General features: G+C 45.2%; 1 protein-coding gene across 1 annotated transcript in view; it reads right to left on the bottom strand.

Annotated features, from left to right (window-relative positions):
• LOC308081213 (high-affinity choline transporter 1-like) overlaps positions 1-22,251 on the bottom strand; it is a gene marked incomplete at both ends in the record, with an annotated part of 44,567 nt that overhangs the window by 9,194 nt on the left and 13,122 nt on the right. The window contains 2 exons of the mRNA XM_080457603.1: positions 14,445-14,598; positions 15,860-15,997. Of these exons, the coding sequence (XP_080313729.1) occupies positions 14,445-14,598; positions 15,860-15,997 (292 nt within the window). The remainder of the gene's footprint in view (positions 1-14,444; positions 14,599-15,859; positions 15,998-22,251) is intronic.

The following is a 22,251-nucleotide window of genomic DNA, read 5'->3' as shown; positions in this document are numbered from 1 at the left end:
CTCATGGCCACGGACATTATAATTATGTACGGTTCCTCAAAAGTATCTGTTTATTCCGTGTTGTTCAATAAACAGCATTTTAATCCCATCGACGGCCATTTCCTCATGGAGTTACAATATATCAGAGTGCAATACACCTCCCAACCGATAGGGTCGCTTAGTTGAAAGCATGGAGACAATTTGGACAAAGAGGCCACTGATCGGATTACAATGCTTTTTATTGAACAATACGGAAGACACGGGTACTTCTGAGGGCCCGTACATAATTGTAACATCCGTGGCCATGAGGTAAGCACTTTATATTTGAAACCTGAACGTTTATGTAGATGTACGGTTTGTAATGGATAATGTGCAAAAACCAGGTTGAAGTTCAGCCATGACGCTGGTGACGGACGATGCGATCGTATTTCCACAGTATGTGCGTGTTGCTTTTTTGAGTGGGTTTAAACCCACTCCAATGAATCGAGTTATAGGAATGCGCTTTAGCCCCACCCTCCTATAAATAAGAACTGAAGTGAACGCCCCCTTTCTGCCAGAGAGAGAGAGGGAGAGAGAGAGACACACTCAGGGAGTTTTAACAGCCATGGGAGCAGGCACGCAGTCTGAGCTCTCTGGGGCCGCACTGTCTGGAAACGGCACACGGAAGACTTGTCCCAAAAAACGTCCCCCATGACCCCCCACGACCCCATTTCTTTTGCAGACAAGCGGTTCTTGTATTAGGTTTTCTTGTATTCTTGTATTTGTTTTACTGAGGTTAAGTTTAGGGATAAGGTTAGGTTTTGGCACCGTGAGGTAACGTTTAGGAATAAGGTTATGTTTTGTTTAGCCATAATTTACTGAGGTTACGTTTAGGAATACCAGGTGAATACCGTCGGATTTTCCCCGGGGCGACTGTGTTTTGGGCCGAGCGTTAGTTACGTCGGTATATAGTGTCCAAGCGGCTCAGAAAGAGTTTTTGCGCAACATAATTCCATTGCTCAGGAAATAAACAACGGATTACAATAATATAACATTCCCTATAATCAGTAACATGTAGGTGATACATATGTCTATATGGTTTTATTGAAAGGCAATCAAAGGCTAGATCGAGCTTAGAAAGCAAACATCGGGTAATGTCCAGGCGCCTCAGTGCGGCTGCAGAGTGAGACTAGGACACTCATTTATGACATTGTGCGTTTGTTCAACACTCAACTCTTAGCAACAAAGTTTATTTTCATACAATAGGCCTATAGATTACATTTCAATAATACAAGTAAATAGAAAAACAACATTTCTGGGTCCAATTAGTCTATTTTTGTAATAGAGAGGAATGGTCACATATTCCCACCTATAAACATGTTGTTGACCAATGCTGACAGCTGGTCAGCAGGTGCTTTCATGAATAGACAATATTTTGGACCAATCAAATAAATAAATATATGCAGTAGACCACATTTCACAACCCCACCTCAGGGGCTGCCGGACTAATAGGCCAGTCAGTTACATGCCTATATTGTTGATTCACTCATATTTTATGAGGGAATATAGTTGGGACAAATGCGTATTTGGTTTATAGGTCAGTAGCAGTGCTGTCGAGCCTATAATGCTGGAGGAGGAGGGGGTGGGGGCAAGATGTCCACTTCAATGCTGTAGTATGCAGGCCATTCTGTTGTAGATATGGTCTCCCTCTATTCAGTTATTCTACTTTGATACTAATGTGAACAATAGACATAGCCTCCTACCTTTATTAGCTACTGCTTTTACAATTGAAAAGCCTAATCAGCATTTATTTACCCATACATGGGATGCATAGCAAGTGTTACCCAACACGGTAACACTTGTTATCTATGCATACCATGTCTATAATGCGTTATAAACATACTTATAATGTATTATAATATGCTTATAGCACTGTGTATAATTATAGTTATAAGAACTCATAAATATTCATAATGCTTTATAACAATGATCATAACACATTATAAAGCATTCTATAATGCTGCTGCGTAGGACAGCACTACATAGGCTACGAAACGCCTTTCGGCCTTTCTAAATTAATTTGTTACGTGCGGTTTCTCGAAGCTAGTTAGGCAGACACGTAACGCTGTGCTCTTTGAGAACCTACGATGGTGGTGTTTCCCGAAGAAAGTTAGATAGCACGTAACGCACAACCAGGTGCTACTAATGAGGGTAGAGCGTAGGTTTGGCCGGGTCCCAGCTGTGTAGGAGGCTCTTACGCAGCTGGCGTAGGCTACGCACGACCTGAAATTGCTTTAGGACAACCCGGCTCTTACGTGCCTGCTAAGGTACTGCACAGCCTGTGTGGAGAGAGGCTCTTACATGCGGTGTTTGGGAAACGGCACGTAGACCGTTCGTAAGGACCGTACGTAAGTCCCTACTCATCTCTTTGGGAAACGCGGCCAATGAGTGTTCATATGGCTGTGTATGGTGACATGCAATAATATCCTGCTGTATTGTAACGTTATCAATCACTAGAAAAACCATCCAACGTTCATCTAGAATACTGCTGATGATTGTAGAGTGGGCAATTAGACTGGAGCAAGCGTCAGATAAATTATAAGTTGTAGTTGTAACTACTACAAACTATTCACATCCAACACAAATGTTTTTGCTAGGCAAAAATACACCCTTTGCCATGCACTTATTGCCATGCATATAGGCTCACATGTACACCTTTTGTCATTCATATGTATTGATGTTATAACATAATGTTATGTTTTCATATTGGTCAAGGTGCGCTGTCACAATGTTTCTGCATTAATCTGCATGTTTTTATAGTGTGTGCGTGTCCACGCGCTTCGTGCACGTACACGAAAATGCACGTGCACGTGACTGAGCATGCATGTACGCTCCCCCACTTCTAAAAGTAGCACTACAACACTGAACACACCCACTCTCACATTGGATATGTTATCCAATGAATTATTGTTTCTGTATAGTTATTGTTTTGACAAGGTGTCAACTGAACTACTACTAGTTGTGTTATGTGCAGAGTACATTATGTGAAGGCCTGTTAGGTGACATTACATTAAGACATTATAATACTATAATTACGGGGCCAGGCTGCCAGCATGGCTCCTGGCCCTGTTTTAATATTATTCCATTTCTTCCTCCGTTTTTGGCAGTTCTGGCTGAACCGTGCATACGCTTTTTACGAAACTCGGCCATATGGTAGATGGTCATGAAAAATTATCAAGAAATCATTCTCACAATCTTTCGTAAAAAGGTGGCGCTATAGCACTCAATTGAAAATGCCAACTTTGAACAGGTACAACTCATGCCCTGTTTGACCTACAGCCATGAAACTTCGATACACATATGCGTCTCCTCATGCTGAACAACTTTCACACTCTGACTTTTGACCTTTGACCTTTAGATCTCCCACCATTTTGAATTATATGAAAAACAGCTAAAGTCTCCTCCTGGGATTTTTGAGTAATCTGCACGAAACGTTTTACACATGAACTTTGGACCTATGCCGACAAAACGTTGGGGGTGGATTTTTGAAAAAATGAAGCTTTAATGAGCCAATGCATATTGCAGTTTTATGACAATTATTCATCTGCCCCTAACACATACATGCAGACTCACATTTCTTTGAAACTTTGCGGTAATGTAGAGGGTCATTCCAAATATCACTGAAACCAATCTTAGCAAGCAGATTTTTTGAAAATGCAAACTTTAAACAGGCAAAAGTCATGCCTCGTTTGGCCGACAGCCATTAAACCTGCTTACACATGTGCCTTGACTCATGAGGAACACATCTATAACGTTGACCAGTAAGCACCGGCCTTAGATTGTCCGCAATTTTGAGCAGTTTGAAAAACACTTAAACCCAGGATTTTTAAGCTATGTGCGTGAAACTGTATCATCTGTGTGATCTCCTTTTTCACCGGATCTAGTCTGTTGGTCCAATGGCTTCTCGCTTAAGTATGTGCCTTAGAACCTCAAGATTGCCAATTCAAGCCTCACTTGATGCAGACTTCATTTAAGTTGCATTGCACACAAAATGATTGTGTCAATTAGTGCAATTGTTAAAGATAACCTGAAATGCTTATTTGAGAGTATGTTTTTTCAATGTATGACATACTTCATTCTGAAAATAGCCGATCTACAATTTCAAAACTTTTCAGATAGCAACATGTTTCTGAGCTTGTAGATCGGCTGCTTTCACTGGTTTCGGTTGCGAGGAGACATACAATTTCTCTATTGGTAAATGGTTTGTGAACGAGTGATCTTAGTGTAAGTGAAAAAGGGGCTTGGTTCAAGACAGAAGGCAAAAGTTTATGATCTTCAACAGACAACTTCAGCCTGGACGAAGCTATAGCACTACAGGTCGTGTCTCAGCCTGTAAGTCCGAAGGTCGAGAGTTCGATTCCTGTCAATGGCAATAGGTTGAGGTGTCCATGCGTGAGGTTCTTAATCTGGGATTGCCCCCCTGAGTCCTATGTATGACCACCTCATCTGGGTCGAGCTGAAAAGTAGGTTCGCCTGTTGGAATCATTTGCTTTGTCTCAATTTCAATCTTTTCCGTTTCCATGTGTTATTGTGCTATTATTGCACTTTGCTTTTTTGTCTGTCTGTCTCTCTGTCTGTCTGTCTGTCTGTCTGTCTGTCTGTCTGTCTGTGGGTGGGTCATTCCACTTTTTAATTGCATCGCACAAAACATGACTGCATCAAATAATGCATGTGCATTTTTAAAGATAACATGAAATGCTTATTTGAGATGTGACATACTTCATTGTGAAAATAGCCGAGCTACAATCACACAACTTTTCAGATAGCAACCCTTTGTGAGCTTGTAGATCGGATAATTTCACTAGTTTTCGTTCCGAGGAGACAAAACAAATCTTTATTGCTAAATGGTTTGTGAACCAGTGATCTAGAGTAGTTCGGGACACAGAGGCTTGGTTCATAATGGACGGAAATAATTATAGATGTCAACAGATACTGTTAGGGAGGCCATATATCTAGCTCAATGAGAAGAGAGGCATCCTGTGAGTCCGTAGGTCGCTGGTTCGATCCCTGTCCCCGACAATGTATTGAGGTGATCATGATTTGGCTTTCTTAGGTTTACACATAGTGTTTCTTGAGGATAGGCTTAGGCGTTGTTTTACTGAGGTTAGTGTTAGTGAGGGTTTAAAATGCTCATTTGTTAAGTTGCATGGTCTTCTTTCTCTCAAGTTCAGTCTTCTATGTTTCTATGGCTTATTGTGCATATTACTTATAATTGCTTCTTTCTTTTTTCTTTCTGCATTCACTGGCCCCGTATTATTGCTGCTTGCAGCTATATTTGTATTTGTTGTTGTTGGTGCAGAATTGTAACCTATACTTGTAAGCTTTTTCAAAGCACTTTCACTGTGGTGTTGTTTATTGTATAGGTGAGCATTTGCTTGCTATATACAGTGGTGTTGAAAAGAAAATGTACTCCACAACAATTATTATTATCTCCGCCAGGCCGAAAGGCATGGCGAGAGAGTATGTATGTTACCCCCTGTCTGTCTGTCTGTCTGTCTGTCTGTCTGTCTGTCTGTCTGTCTGTCTGTCTGTCTGTCTGTCTGTCTGTCTGTCTGTCTGTCTGTCTGTCTGTCTGTCTGTCTGTCTGTCTGTCTGTCTGTCTGTCCGTCCGTCCGTCCGTCCGTCCGTCCGTCCGTCCGTCCGTCCGTCCGTCCGTCCGTCCGTCCGTCCGTCCGTCCGTCCGTCCGTCCGTCCGTCCGTCCGTCCGTCCGTCCGTCCGTCCGTCCGTCCGTCCGTCCGTCCGTCCGTCCGTCCGTCCGTCCGTCCGTCCGTCCGTCCGTCCGTCCGTCCGTCCGTCCGTCCGTCCGTCCGTCCGTCCGTGTGTCCATTGTGTCTGTGTGTCCATTGTGTCTGTGTGTCCATATGTCCATCTGTCTGTGACCAGCTAATCTCCGACACCGCTCGCTGCAAAACTGTGCACACACACTCCCTGGATGCCAATTCAGAACATCTGCCCTACATTTTTCATATGGGCCTGTTATAGCGCCAGCAGGAGGCCGATTTGTGCAAAACACATTTTTGGATATTACTCATACAGATTTTATCCAAACATCACGCAAATCGGTACACAGTATCTCTATAGTCATGTGATCAACACGGAACTGTCCGATTTTCCATTTTACATCCTGATTGGCAAATAAATTCTTTCAAAAAACTTTTGCCCAAAATCTTTCACATCTGCCTTTTATAGCGCCACCAGGAGGCCGACTTATGTAAAACACATGTTTTTATATGACTCCTTCCGATTTTATCCAAATTTCACGCAAATCAGTACACATGATCTCTATAGTCATGTGATCAAGACGGATGTGTTTCATTTTTCATATTCCATCCTGATTGGCTAAGATTGACATCTAAAGTTCAGTAGTGCAGTAGTGGCTTGTTTTGAACAAAATGCCGCAAATCATGAACGCAGCGTCCGATTGTGGTCAAACTTTGCACGCACATTCACACTATGTTGAGGAACAAATGCCACCCTTTTAACATTGGCCTGTTATAGCACCACCAGCAGGTCTAATTTAGCAAACCACATTTTTTGAACAGAATGCCTCAAATCATGAATGCAGTGTCCAATTGCCGTGCCAGGCCTCAGAAGAAATGGCACCCTTTTCACATTGGCCTATTATAGCACCACCAGGAGGCCATAATAACCTACCGGACCTGGCAGAGACTTGTGCTCCGAGGAGCACTTTTTCTAGTTGTTATTATTATCATTATTATTATTATTATTACTACAATTATTTGAAAACTTTAGTTACTAGTTACTTTGTAGATTTTGATTATTATTACAAAACTTACATTAACCACTTCACCCCTATACACATTTCGTCCATTCGAAAATAGCCGATCTACAAGCTCACAGATCTTGTAGATCTGCTATTTTCAAAAGATGTCATACATATGACAACTTGTGAAATGGGACATTCTGCATAATGAGTAGCCTACTTTCTAGTTTTGGTACTTTAAGTACATTTAGATACCAATATTTTTGTACTTTTGTGTGTGTAGAGACACACACACACACACACACACACACACACACACACACACACACACACACGGTGCAAGGGGAAACACGCTCGCGCGCAGGAAGGGAGAAGCAGCAACCGGCTATGATTAGCTCTGTGTTTTTTCATGAAGCTGACCACGCATGCGCAGTTTGCAAATGGACGAACAAATTGCAACCTAACTGCGACCTAACTGCGGCACATCTGCATGGGCAGATATGCCGATTGTATTATAGGATTCCCAGACTTTTCCCATCTCACGATGACAAAAGCTCAGTGTAGTGGGAATATAGGGGCAGACACGTGCAAATAAAAACAGTATTTAGATTAGTGGTGGACACAACACATTTATGTGGAATAGTTATTGTGAAAATATGCCATTGAAAAATGATATCCAAAATCCTGTGTTTAAAGCTGCAATCTCGAACTTGTAAACATTATTTGAACCAATCTATATTGTGGAGTATGTTGATTCTATATAACTAGTACATCTACAGTGGTTGGAGGAGGTCTTCCTATACTCTTCCATTGATGGAAGTGAAGTTTGGAATTAATTAGTTGACGTTTGGAAATATGAGTCAAATAGGACCATGGCCAGACTGGGAAGTGAAGTGAAAAATTAAATGAATCTGCCAAACAGAGCGAATCAGTCTGGATTCCAGGCTAGGTTGACGAGTGGTATTGCTTGAAGCTCATAAAGGGCAATATCCTCCCCTGGCCAAGCAACCGATCTGTCTTAGCTCAGAGGTATACATTCGGTCTCATGCAGGAGATCAGGGTTCGAATCCTGGGTAGGACAGAAGTTACGGATTGCAGCTTTAAAGGGATTGTAGGCAAGTTCAGAGATTAAAAAAAAGAAAAAAACTATTGTCAAACACTCCCCCCCCCCCCCCCCCGCTCCCCCCTCCTCATCAGCAGTTCGTTTCCCCGACCACCAGGGGGTGACACAGGGGGGACTTCTAAACGGGCCATGCCGAAAATAGGTTGCTTTATTCGGATACAATGCGTGTCACTGCCCGCCCCTGCCGGTTCTCTGAATTTTTATTTTTAAATAGGCTCTTTCATGATAAATTGACCACATATGTGGAGTTAAACAACTAAATTCTATCGAAACGATATCTTAAAAGTAAATTCCGTGCCTCAAAAAATAAGTTTGAGAGCGTTTTAAAACCGAAAGTAAAAAGTTAAAACTGCCCACAGAAACAATGGCGGCTCGTTCCGTTTTTGTCGGCTGCACACTGTCCCATTCGGTTTCACCCGAACAGTTCACACATGCGCGTCCATGCATTTACGTCCCGGACAAACATAAATAATAGGGAAAATACGGATTTCAGAAAGAGGACTGTGTTTCAATGCAGGAAAACGTTCGGTTACGTTGTAACCTTTGTTCTCTGAGTGAAGAGACTATCTCTCCACCCAACATATTTCATATGTATGGGGAATGACCCCACCTCGCATAAAACGTAGATATTTCTTTAAGACACACCAGTCCTACTGGCACGCCCACCCAGCCCTATATAAGGCCCAGGTGTGCGTGATTACACTGGTTTTACTTTGATCGACACCGCTGATGAGCGACATCGAGGTGGAGAGATAGTCTCTTCACTCAGAGAACAAAGGTTACAACGTAACCGAACGTTCTCTATCGTATCGAGTCTATCTCTCCACCCAACATATTTCATATGTATGGGGAACTCTGTAAGACACCTCGTGAGGAAGCGAAGCAGTCCCAGACCCCCAGAGCCAACACCAGTACATACTGTAATTAAAATGTACAATTATGTTTACAAGTATGTTCGATCTAAAATGTTTACAATTATTGCACAATGTAAAATATTTACAACCCCTGGGGCGGCTGGACAACCAGACGCCATCCGCCGCTAAATGCCTGGGCGCAAGACGCTGCCCAGAGCCTGGCCCCGTAAGCCACCACGGCCGGTGACCACAGGGGAGACGGGCCGCTCAAGCCAGCCCGCCAGACGCAAGGCAGACTCAACTACTGAGTAGCGCATAAGACCGACTCCCCAAAGGGAGCGGATACAGCCACGTTCAGTCGGTAGAACCGGGCGAATGTAGACGGAGTCGACCATGTTGCTGCTGTGCGGATCTCCGTCAGAGACGCACCATTCCACAGCACCCAGGAGGCCGCCGTCACACGGGTGGAGTGTGCCCGCACCTAGGCGGCACTGGTACTCCTGCCCGCCTGTATGCCTGCTGGATCATTCTGTGATCCAGCGGGACAGCCTAGCCTTTGCCAGTGGTCCAAGCACTCCTGCTTCAGCACCCGAAGAGCTGGTCTGTTACTCTGTGGGCCTGTGTGGCCCTGACGTACGACACTAAGCTCTAACAGGGCAGAGTGGGAACCGACTCTGTCTTTGTACTCCATCTGTCTGCATGTCAAAGAGAGGACAGAGCTCAAACACCAGATTGGGATATGCCTCTGAGAGAACTTTGGGGAGAAAGGCCAGGTTGGGGCGTAACACTGCTCCTCCATCATCTGGGCCTAGACCTGCAAAGCTCCTCATGGACTGACAGAGCTTGCAACTCCACAATTCTCCTTGCAGATACGACTGGTGAAGGCCATGTCCTGCTGCGGAGCCCAGCACGCACTCAGTGATAGGGGTGCTGGCTACCACACCCATGCAGTAGAACCTGATAAATGTGGACGGCGTCAAACAGGAGCCGTCACACAGATCTCAGATAGAGGGGCACCTTGCCAGAAGCCCATGAGGCAGTGAGGCCCCATGTGGAATGTGCACACATTCCTGTTGGGGCTGGTCTGCCTGCCCACCTATACGCCTGCTGGATTGTTTCTCAACCATTGAGGGAGCCCAGCCTTGGAGACCATCTGCCCAAGGCAGTTAGGTCCATACACACTTTCAAGGCCCTGACAGGGCCCAACAGTGACTGCAGCCCTACTTCACTGCCCTGAGGGGGGTGGGAAGGGTGCAGTTCAATAGACTGACTCGTACTCTGATCAGGCCATAGGGTGGAATGCAGGGATTGATACCAGCACCACCCAAGCATTGCCATGTAGGAAGCGGCAGCATCCCTCATGCATGACAGAGACATTCTTGTAGCTGAGACAGTTAACAGCAAGAATGCTGCCTCGAGAGAAGCCATTGAAGCCCAAGTGTTCACAGGCTCAGATGACCCATGCCGCAAGGCACTGAAGGCAGACGGTACCACCTCCTGTGGGGGGACTGCTGGCCTACCGTGAGAGGGCCACGAGCCCCCTTCGGCAACTGGGTAATTTACATGTTGCCCTTGTTTGGGACCGCCGTGTCACTGGCCGATCCCCAGGGCAGCGACACAATTATCTTGGGATGAGGAGGGAGCTCACTCCGTGGCTCACACGACCATGCCGGCTTCCGCCATGCAGAACTACATTTAGGTGCGTAACTGAGCATGCCGTAGCACACCCGTATGGTGCGTTCTGCTCACCCCTGACAGTCTCTGCATGCTCCACTGTGTCACCACACTGACGGAACTATATACCCGAACGCGTTAGCTGACCCCGCCAGCAATACGCCCGTATGGTGCATGACTGTAAATGACAAGGAATGCACTGGCCGCATGTTCAGGAGAGCCGGGGGCACAATGTGTGCCGTGGCTGCCATCAGCCCCAAAGGGCATAGGCACAGCCTCCAGGTCAACCTGGCCCTCAACTGAAAATCTGGACGAGCCCTGCGGGTGGCCCGTCCCACTGGAGTAAGGGACAAAGTCCCTGCTCTGGCCTCTAACCCATGCCGAGGATCCTCGACTGTGAGTGATGACGCCTGCAAACTCTCTTGTCGAGGCGCCGGCCTAAGTGCCCAAAGTGCTGCCGGAGCCTGGCCACATTGTTGTGGCACTGCTCCTCTGAGCAAGCACGCACCAGCCGGTCATCCAATTTTGGATGCAGAGGCTCTCCCGACGCCAAGGTCCCAGGACTACGTCCAAGCACCTTGTAACATGCGGGGGGCTACTTTTGCTCTCCTTTAGGATTTTGTTTGTTTTACCTATAAACGAGCCGCAACAGCAACCCCAAGAGGGGCGACACAACGCCAGCTCTCTGAACTGCGTACTGCAGTTGGTTAAATAGGCTGCCAACACTCGTAGTCTTCTCATAAACAAAATCCATCTCTACAGACCTGTCCAAACCAGGCAGGGCAGGTAAAGAGGGGGAGCCATAGCCTGAGCTTGGCTCTCACAGCTCTGCCGCCCTCGGACGTTTAGTCTGTTGGGCTGGAGTGGAAACGGCAACACACCATATATGTTGCGCTCCGCTTGTCCCTGACAGTACGGATGTGCTCCGCTGGAATCACCAAACCCGGTTCTCCAGCGAACTACGCCACAGCCGCGTAAACCGACCCAGTCGGCGATACGCCGTATAGCGGGCTATAATGGCCGCCCAGGTTGTGTTCGACAGACCACCAGACCGCCCCGCCAAGTGTTTCCACTGACGGAACTCCGCCACGAACACGTGAACCGGCCTAGCCGGTAATACGTTGTATAGCGGGCTCTAATGGCTGCTTTATGTGTGTTCTAACAGACCACCAGCACGCCCCGCCCAGTGTTTCCACTGACGGGACTCTGCCACGGACGCGTAAACCGACACAATCGGTGATACGCCGTAAAGCAGGCTATAATGACTGTCCACACCAGTGGTGGAGAGAGTACTCTATTACTTAGGCAAGCTGCTCACAGCCCTGCCGGAGCATTCCTGCCATCACCTCCCGTGTACATCCACGAGCCTCCTTAGCTCGTTGTAGCCGGGCACTGGCCTCTTGGCCTAACATGGCCGATGGCTCAATAGGCCGCTTCATCGGAAAAGCACGGTCCTCCTGCCGCAGCTTGGACTAGGACCGCCACCGATGGCGCCTCACCGACCGGAGAGCAGCCATACCCTGCCTGTTCCTCAAACAGCCTGGGGAGCCTGCGAGCCAGTTGCTGCAGCTCCTCAATAAAGGTCAGGGCTATTATGGTCACGCAAGCGCCGTGTAAGCGGGCGCTGATACAGTGACGGAATAGCCTCTGTGTTGGCTAGCTGCGTCCGGACAGCCATGGCTCTGTGCATTTTTGGGATGAGCAAGGAGCTTACTCCGTGGCTTCACACCGATGAGCGGATTCTACCACGCAGAATTACACCTAGGTGTGTAGACGGCCCCGCCGTGCAACACACCATATATGGTGCGCTCCGCTCGCCCCTGACAGTACGGATGCGCTCCGCTGGTATCACCGAACCCGGTTCTCCAGCGAACTACGCCACAGCCACGTAAATCAACCCGGTCGGCAATACGCTGTATAGCGTGCAATGACTGATTCAGGGGACCCCTGGCAGACCCGCCACGGACGCGTAAATCGACCCAATCGGTAATACGCCGTAAAGCGGGCTATAATGGCCGCGGGTATAATGCTGCGTTTGTGTTCGAGAGAATACCAGCGCGCCCCGCCCAGTGTCTCCACTGACGGAACTCCGCCACGGACGCATAAACCGACCCAATTGGTGATACGCCGTATAGCGGGCTATAATGGCCGCCCAGTTTGTGTTCGACAGACCAGCACGTCCTGTCTGTGTCACTGGCAGATCGACAGACAGAACTACACCACGGTCGCGTGAACTGACCCCGTCAGCGATACGCCGTATAGTGCGTTATTACACCTGAACGCAGAAGCTGCCGAACCTGGCAGCAATACGCTCGTATGGTGCGGCTCTGCCACCCCGGGACGTTCAGTCTGTTGGGTTGGAGTGGAAACGGCTTGCCTCTAAACAACAGGCACCTGGCCTGCTTAGCCTTAGCTGGCAAGGACCTCAATGGAAACAATAAGACCACAAGGACTTTTTGAACTGACCTTTTAGGCAAAGTATTTTAAATGTAACTACTTTTTGCTGTTTTACATTTTCGCCTAATAAAATATTCAATCAATTCAATCAATCAAAGATGAAGCAACTGTTTCCATCTCCAGCCATTTTTTTCCATATGTATATATATATATATATATATTTGTATATATGTCACAGGGTGAATGGAGAACCAGGTAGATTGAAGACAGAGCGCTTGTTTTTAGGCACGGGGCTTCGGGGCGAGGCGGGGATTTTCGAGATAGGGTTTATTAGCGAGGCTCGCGAGGAGGAGGAGGAGAAGGAGGACGCGGCGCTGCGAGGCGGGGGTTTATTACGTGAGGCTCGCGAGGAGGAGCACCTCGCGAAATAAACCGTCCTCCTTCTCCTCGGGGAAGGAGGACGGTTTATTTCGCGAGGAGGAGCTCCTGCGAACTACGCCACAGCCACGTAAATCGACCCAGTCGGCAATACGCTGTATAGCGTGCAATGACTGTCCGGGGGACCCCTGGCCGACCAGCGTGTTCTGTCTAGTGTCACTGCGAACAGATCCACAGACAGAACTCCGCCACGAACGCGTGAACCGACACGATCGGTGATACGCCGTATAGCGGGCTATAATGGCCACCCAGGATATATTTCGACAGACCACCAGCGCGCCCCGCCAAGTGTTTCCACTGACGGGACTCCGCCACGAACGCGTGAACCGGCCTAGCCGGTAATACGTTGTATAACGGGCTATAATGGCTGCTTTATGTGTGTTTAACAGACCACCAGCACACCCCGTCAAGTGTCTCAACTGACGTCGTATAGCGGGCTATAATGACTGTCCACACCGGTGGTGGAGAAAGTACTAAAATGTTTTACTTAAGTAAAAGTACTCAATGTACCAATCAGCAATGTAGAAATACTATACAAGTAAAAGTCAGATATTCAGAATTTACTTGAGTAAAAGTACAAAAGTATTCCAATGTATAAGATGTATACAAATCTTTTGAAAACAGCAGATCGACAAGCTCAAATTTGTACTTTAGTGCAGTACTTGAGTAAATGTACTTAGTTACTTTACACCACTGGCCCTTAATTTGTTTGTTTGCCTACAAACGATCCGTGACAGCAACCCCGAGAGGAGCGACTTAACACCAGCTCTCTGAACTGCACCTTGCAGTGGATTCCAACAGCTGCCAACTCGTAAGTAGTTCTCTCCAAAAAAAAAAATCCAAAAAGATTCTGTTCTACACTTCTGCTCAGAAGACCCACGTCTTAGACTGCTCTGTGGAGATCAAAAAATCTGTGTAATCATGCACACCTGGGCCTTATATAGGGCTGGGTGGGCGTGCCAGTAGGACTGGTGTGTCTTAAATAAATATCCACGTTTTATGCGAGGTGGGGTCATTCCCCATACATATGAAATATGTTGGGTGGAGAAATAGTCTCGATACGATAGAGAACACCCCAGCATCATTATATAGTGGCTGATAGAGGGGGAAAAAGTAAAATATATAAAATATAAATATAAATATTCTTAAAATGTAGGCTTAATGTTGCCTACAATCCCTTTAACAGTGTGTGCAAGTTGTGTGTTTGTAAAGTACCTGCAGAAACAACCACTGCTCCTATGATGACTGAGGGAATACCCATGATGAGGAAGATGATCATTGATGCAAAACACGTGATTCGGGCCTGAGCAGGTGATGCAGCAGAAAAGACCCTCTGATAGAAACACTGGAAGCACAGTCCTCCCAGGGACTGCACACATGCACACAAACACACACACACACACACACACACACACACACACACACACACACACACACACACACACACACACACACACACACGCACGCATTACTATACTTGTGAGGAGATCAAAATATTAGTCAATAGAGTAGCAGTGCCTGAAAACTAGCACGTACACTTCAAATAAAGTAGTACCGTCTGAACACCAGCCCCCACACATCAAATACAGTAGTACCGCCTGAATACCAGCACCCACACATCAAATAGAGTACTACTGCCTGAATACCAGAGCCCACACATCAAATAGAGTAGTACTGCCTGAATACCAGTGCCCACACATCAAATAGAGTAGCACCATCTGAATATCAGTGCCCACACATCAAACAGAGTAGTACCGCCTGAATACCAGCATAAACTTATCAAACAGAGCAGGCATCACTTACTCACGCTGGGTGTGATATTTTAACTAACGAGGAATGTGCCAGCGTGTGTGCATGAGGTTCCACACAGCTGAGTTAATACACCAGAGACTGGGGTCAAGCCAAATAAAATACAATGAAATATAGTAGTAATACCATCAGACGCAAAACAAAGGAACTGAACCAGTGCACACATGGACATCACCGCTGTCGGGCGGAAAGCTTGTAGCTGTAGCTTATAACTATTACTTTTAAGACAATGGAAAAAAAAACCTGCATTCCAATGGATCCAATGCAGTTATTATTTAGTCAAAAACTCTTGTTACCACATGAACCCAATAGCTATTTTGAGCGAACATTATGCGAAAATTGTAGATCTTCCAGCTTGGCTGTTTCCCCTAGCCTGGTAAACCCCCCTCCCTCCGGAAATCTCATTTGCATTTGGTTTCAGGAAGGAGGGTCTGGGATTGCTCACAGAGTAAAGCTGCCCGAACCACTGCGCATACGAACCAATCAGTGGCTGCTAGGGGCGGGATCATCCAATCACCTGCCTAGTAGCTTGAAAAAATGAAACTCCGTTTGTCATCGATTCTGCGCCCGGAGTCTCAGATGCAAGTACGCTGTGAAACAAAATGTGTGTCGCAAGCTTCTTCCATTTGACGGAGTGAGGTTATGTTTCCCCTACTTTTGTGCAACACTGTCATACCATAAGTATAAAATATGGCGTTAATGTATGAGAAAAACTAAAATATGGAAATATGGATATTGAAGGTCTCTGCATGACATGGCGGATATGTAAAAACAGATGCATACTGTACATGAATAGGATTTGGGGTAAAACAACAACTAACCAATAAGAGGAATTCATCTATCCATTTTCCAACATCCTCCGTCTTGAGCTCCCCCATCCAGGGCGGTGAGTGTAAAGGTGTGAGTGTCACATTAGATGATGATGATGGTTGGAGAATTACAAAGGCAACACACAGCCACTGGGAAAGGCAAGATAAAACAGAACAAGGAAATAGTTCAACAAAAACAATTATGTTCACCACCAGTGAAGAGTTGCACCTCCAGTGCTATCGGGGATGGGGGATGGAGGATAGAGGTTGCCTTAACCACTTTCCAAAATGTATCAAAATGTACCAAAACTTGCCACACTATTTCAAAAAAATATATATATTTCCCAAACTATTTCCAAAAGAAAAAATAATAATTAATTGGATAACATATCCAATATGAGAGTGGGTGTGTTCAGTGTTGTAGTGCTACATTTAGAAGCGGGGGAGCGTACATGCATGCCCATTCACATGCACACGTATGTTCGTGCACGTGCGCAAAATGCACGGATACGCACACACTATAAAAACATGCAGAATCTGCATGTTTTTGTAGTGTGTGTCTGTCCGCGCAATGTCACAATGTTTCCGCATTACATCTGCATTGCAGATGTACTGCGGAAACATTGTGACAGCGCACCTTGACCAATATGAAAACATTACATTGCGTACTGTATGTTATAACATCAATACACATGAATGACAAAAAGTGTACATGTGAGCCTATATGCATGGCAATAAGTGCATGGCAAAGGGTGTATTTTTGCCTAGCAAAAACGTTTGTGTTGGATGTGAATAGTTTGTAGTAGTGACAACTACAACTTATATAATTTATCTGACGCTTGCTCCAGTCTAATTGCCCACTCTACAATCATCAGCAGTACTCTAGATGAACGTTGGATTGTTAAGGTTACAATACAGCAGGATATTATTGCATGTCTTCCATAAACATCACATGCCATATGAACACTCATTGGCCGTGTTTCTCGTAGTTGCTGCGTATATATATATAAATGTGGCAACTATGCACAATGTAGTTTCACATACAAATGTGAATCTTTTGATCACCTGTTACTCGGCAAATGTAAAGTCAAGGGTGTTATTACATTGTATCTCAACCAATGTCATTGTCACAAAACCTTGAGTAGAGATGGGATTTATGGCTCTTTTAAGGGAGGGATGTGTTATATATTATATATATTATGTTATATATTATGCATATGATATATATTATATATACATTTATTATATTGTCGCTGTCCAGCAGGAACCAGCTAACTCAATTTTCAGCTTTTCTTTTCATACATCAACGCTATTGAACACCTTTTACGTCTGTGTAAAAAAAAATGTAACCAATGAAAAGTATTAAAAAGCGCCTTTGACAAAACCTCCCTCCTCAAACTGTCCGTCAAAACCATGCAACTCCCCCCCTCTCCTCTCCTGCTGCCGTTGCACAGCACAGCGCAGAGTGCACTGCGCAGTGAGCGAACACAGACAGAGGAGAAGCAGCACATAAACAAACTAAACGGCAGGGTTTTTCTCCCCGTAGTCTGTTAAAACTATGCAGTGTACCTGTTTATCAAACTTAGCACTGACGCTAATGTTATGAAAACAAGTAATAATTCTATTTCTAAAATCTACGAAGTATTTAATGAGGAGAGCAATGTGACAAGAAATGAGTTCAGAACATTTCTCTCGCTAGTTCTATGCAAACTCCAACTCTGTGAACCCCTCTTTGCAGACGTTATTGTAATATTTAAAGTCCTGTTTATTATTGTAGGCCTATATAATAAGTGTCAAGAAGCATCAGGGCATTAATTCACACGTTGTGATGCATTGTGAGCTTGGAGATCCATTGTTATTAGGAATTTAGCCCCATTTGAAACCTCTCCCTCAACAGGGATTGGAGCTATTGTTCGGACTCGGCCTAACTCCACTTGCGCTGGATTTGTGTTCGGACAAAACTCCTAACTCCCTTGAGCTGGATTTGGGTAAAGTGGTGATAATATAATGACACATGCAAGTAACTGACAATATATAAAGTCACTATACCAACTTTGATGAGGCTGTACTGCTTTGATTAAAAAATATCCAGATGTAATTTTTTTTTCCTTGCCCCCCCAAATATCATTTATGTAAAGGCTACTATAGGCTACAGTGAAGTCGGACTGAATGACTGAAACCTTTTTCTTTTACTCTCTTGGTGTTTTGTTGTAGGGGATTATCTGGCACGTATCTCTTATGAAAGAGAAATTGTATCATCCGTGAAATTGTATCATCTTAATCTAAAAGGTGAGTCTCCTGTTAGTGGTATGCATCCCTGAAATATATAGCTTATAAGGATTTGTAATGTAAGGACTTTGTAATCTGAAAGGAAACTAGAGGTCCGGGCGCCCCATGGGCGCCCTGCCCCCTAGCCACGCACAGGGCTCTAGTGAGGGCTCGCTTATTTTGGGGTTACAAAATCATGGGATGAAAAAAAAAAAAATCTAGGGGGTCCGCGAAGGGGGCGCGGACCCCTTTGCGGACCCCTTCGTGGACCCCTTCATGGACCCCTTCGTGGACCCCTTAGGACACCCGCGAACCCGGGGGGTCCCCCCCCAAAAAACAAACAAACCCAGGGGGTCTTGGGACCCCCGCAAAACATCGCGGACCCCTTCGGACCCCCACGAAACATCGCGGATCCCTTGGGGGTCCCTGGAGACCCTTGGGGGTCCCTGGAGACCTACAGACACGGCAAAGGAAAATGGGAAAAAGCCACAGCCACGCATGCAAGAGGTTGCACATGTACTCTGCAGCTGCACTGAGGCGCTCCAACACAAACACTCTTGACATTAAACTTCACACAACAAACATCAGCACCACACTGCTGTTTGTCCAAAACACACAATATCTCCTCTCCCACCGATGTCATGTGTTCATTTATCGACAGCCATACAGACTCCATTTCAACCCCAAAACACTGTAATTAAATACTCCACACACAAAAGTCTTGCTCGATTTTTAACTGAGAAGAGGTTGCACTTTGCTTGGTACGGTTGCGTGTTGCACGCGCACCCAGGCAGAGTTGCTCGTGCTCGCGCATCCAGGCAGACACAGAGGCGCTTGTTGCTCGCGCGCCGCGGAAGACGCAGAGCCACACACAAAGTGCAGCACGACGCATGCGCAGTTTTGCCGATTGTAATATAGGATGTAAATATGGCAACTCATTTAGTATGTATTGTATGCCTAGGTAGCTTTATGGTTTCCAAAGGACTGGCCGTTTCACTCATGATACAATTTCTCTTTCATAAGAGATACATGTTAATAATCCTCTACAACAAAACACCAAGAGAGTAAAAAAGATAGTTTCAGTCATTCAGTCCGACGTCATTTAGTAGCCTTTTCATAAATGATATTTGGGGGGGCAAGAAAAAAAAAAGAAATTACATTATAACATTATGATGTAATTTCCCCCCCTTGTAACTAAATAACGAACAGTCCCTAACAGCATACATTTCGTTTACAAATGAGGGGATAAATACGTATAATACTCCCCCACCTCAATTACAGTATACATTTAGGGCCCAATACAGCATATTTGATGATGTTACGGCCAACCGTATTTCATTCTGTATTAGTTTATTTCTTTAGATGTATTATAGTATTTGTGTGTTGCTGTATTCAATTCAATTCAATTTCATTCCTGTTTCTAAGGTGGAGAATTGGTAGTGCTGCTGATTGCCAATGTCTGACAGCTGTGGGGAATCGTCCCTGCCACTGATTCGCTGGTTCACTAATGATCATGGTTGCTGATTGGGCGTGGCCTTCTGCTCCTCTATAAAGCCTCAGTTGGAATTCATTGCTGCAGAGGACTGTCAGCCTAACAGCAGCAGATAAGCCATTCCTCTGTTCTCTCACCCAACTTTATGTTTGTCTTTCTTTAGGAAAGACCAGAGACTATGACCCTTTGATTACTCTTATGTTTTGATTGAGTGTGTTTAGTTTAGTTGTTTTCTGTTATAGGTTAGGCAGCTCCAGTTTATATATATTTTTGTAACTCGTTATACTTTGTGTTTGTAATAAATATATATTCAGTTTTAAATCCTTTTGTCCTCTTGCATTTTATGTTGCTTCCCCTAACCCTAGACTAGGGGTCGTAACATGATTGGGGGCTCGTCTTAAAAAGTTAGTTTACAGTTTCGATAGATTTGTTTTTTCTTTTGGTTTGTAAATTGTTCTAATGTGTTTTGTCTCGGGTTGGCAAGTTTGTATTGGGGGTGCTAAGTTTGCGAAGATTCCCACCCTTAGTATTAGATTTTTCATTGCACTAAAGCACCTTTGTTGCTGTTCACTAATAATGTCTCTACTCTCTCTGCACTGCAGGCGGAGGGAAGGGCTGGTGTGTCACAACAATTGTTGGAGAAGGGTATTCTGGTGGCTCCGGGCGAGAAACCTTCACCTGCTACCACGGTAAGTGCGTCTGTGGGTCTAGGAGAGGACGTGAAGGCGAGGGCTGTCCTCCCTAACCCACAGCGACCATGGGGAGGGAGGGGACGCTCTCGTGCCCCATGGTTGAGCACAAGTCCGTGGGGAGGGGGGTTCTCATTTGTGTTGTTGGGGGGGGGGGGGGAGTCTAAGCTGGCCCAAGCTGGCCCTCACCTCTGAGAGGTGGTGCTCCAATCAAGGAGTTAAGGCTAGAGCTGACTGGGTGTACCTGCCCCCTTGACTTAACACTGCCACTCATAACCCTTGGCTAAAAAGCATATTGCTTAAGTGACACCTTAGAACAATCAGAGGTTAATTTGTTAAGTATTACCTGTTCGGGGTATTTGGCTGCTTTTGCAGTATAAATTGGTGGTGGGGAACGCTGCGCAAACTTATGATGTGTTTCTGGATAAATCTGCCAACCAAAATAGTTCGAATGAGCAAAAGGGAGGTAAATGTGGGCCCATATTTTGATTTGTGTGTTAATTACTTGTGTATTATTGTTCAGGCCTTCTGATTAGCTCCTGTCATGTGTGCTGGGGAGGGCTCACATGACAGGTGAACCTTTGTGTCCTTCAGTTGTCGTGTATCTGACTGTGCTTAAGAAGTAGTGTGTCCTTCAGTAGTCGTGTATTCGACTGTCCTTAAGTAGTAGCCTCGTGTCCTTCAGTAGTCGTGTATCCGACTGTCCTTAAGTAGTAGCCTCGTGTCCTTCAGTAGTCGTGTATCCGACTGTCCTTAAGTAGTAGCCTAGTGTGTCCTTCAGTAGTCGTGTATCCGACTGGTCCTTTAGTTTCCCTATTCCCACTTGAAACTCTTTGTGCCCTTTTCCTCCCCTTTGTGTGTGCTTAGTGCCTGTTTGCTCATTTGTGTTGTGTGAATCTGTTAACGTCAAAATGTTTTTATGCATATTTAGTATTCTACCCTCGCGTACTCATTTGAATTGGTTCTCATTATATTGATTCTGGTCAATTTGTGATTTATTAATTCTAACACGTGAAAGGGTATTTTGTTATAACCCCACGTACTAATTTGAATGTTTTTTGATAATCCATTAACTGTATTCTGAAACTGGTCAAGCATAGCCACAGATTAAAATATGAGATTCGAGAGGTTGAGGGAGGCCAACCTCACCTTTTAATGTGACATTCAAAAAGTTGGCTGTGCTATTCTGTCTGATTTGGCCCTAACCCTTCTAGGGAAAACTTCTCGGGGAAGACGTTTTTTTTTAGGAAGGGGGGTGTTACGGCCAACCGTATTTCATTCTGTATTAGTTTATTTCTTTAGATGTATTATAGTATTTGTGTGTTGCTGTATTCTTTCATTCCTGTTTCTAAGGTGGAGAATTGGTAGTGCTGCTGATTGCCAATGTCTGACAGCTGTGGGGAATCGTCCCTGCCACTGATTCGCTGGTTCACTAATGATCATGGTTGCTGATTGGGCGTGGCCACTTCTGCTCCTCTATAAAGCCTCAGTTGGAATTTATTGCTGCAGAGGTCAGAGGACTGTCAGCCTAACAGCAGCAGATAATCCATTCCTCTGTTCTCTCACCCAACTTTATGTTTGTCTTTCTTTAGGAAAGACCAGAGACTATGACCCTATGATTACTCTTATGTTTTGATTGAGTGTGTTTAGTTTAGTTGTTTTCTGTTATAGGTTAGGCAGCTCCAGTTTATATATATTTTTGTAACTCGTTATACTTTGTTTGTAATAAATATATATTCAGTTTTAAATCCTTTGTCCTCTTGCATTTTATGTTGCTTCCCCTAACCCTAGACTAGGGGTCGTAACAGATGAGTTGATAGCTTGTAGATCTGCTATTTCCTACTACCACCACCACTAGTAATAATAATAATAATAAGTTAATGTATCGCCTATTCATAGTAAACTATAATAGCTGTTCAAACGGCTTTTCAGGTAATAATGGTGCTTCAAGGTGA

This window comes from Gymnoscopelus braueri (assembly GCF_963280865.1).
Source record: "Gymnoscopelus braueri genome assembly, contig: SCAFFOLD_257, whole genome shotgun sequence".
Taxonomy (NCBI): Eukaryota; Metazoa; Chordata; class Actinopteri; order Myctophiformes; family Myctophidae; genus Gymnoscopelus; species Gymnoscopelus braueri.
Note: the sequence above shows the minus strand (reverse complement) of the source record. Positions and strands in the feature narration are given on the sequence as shown.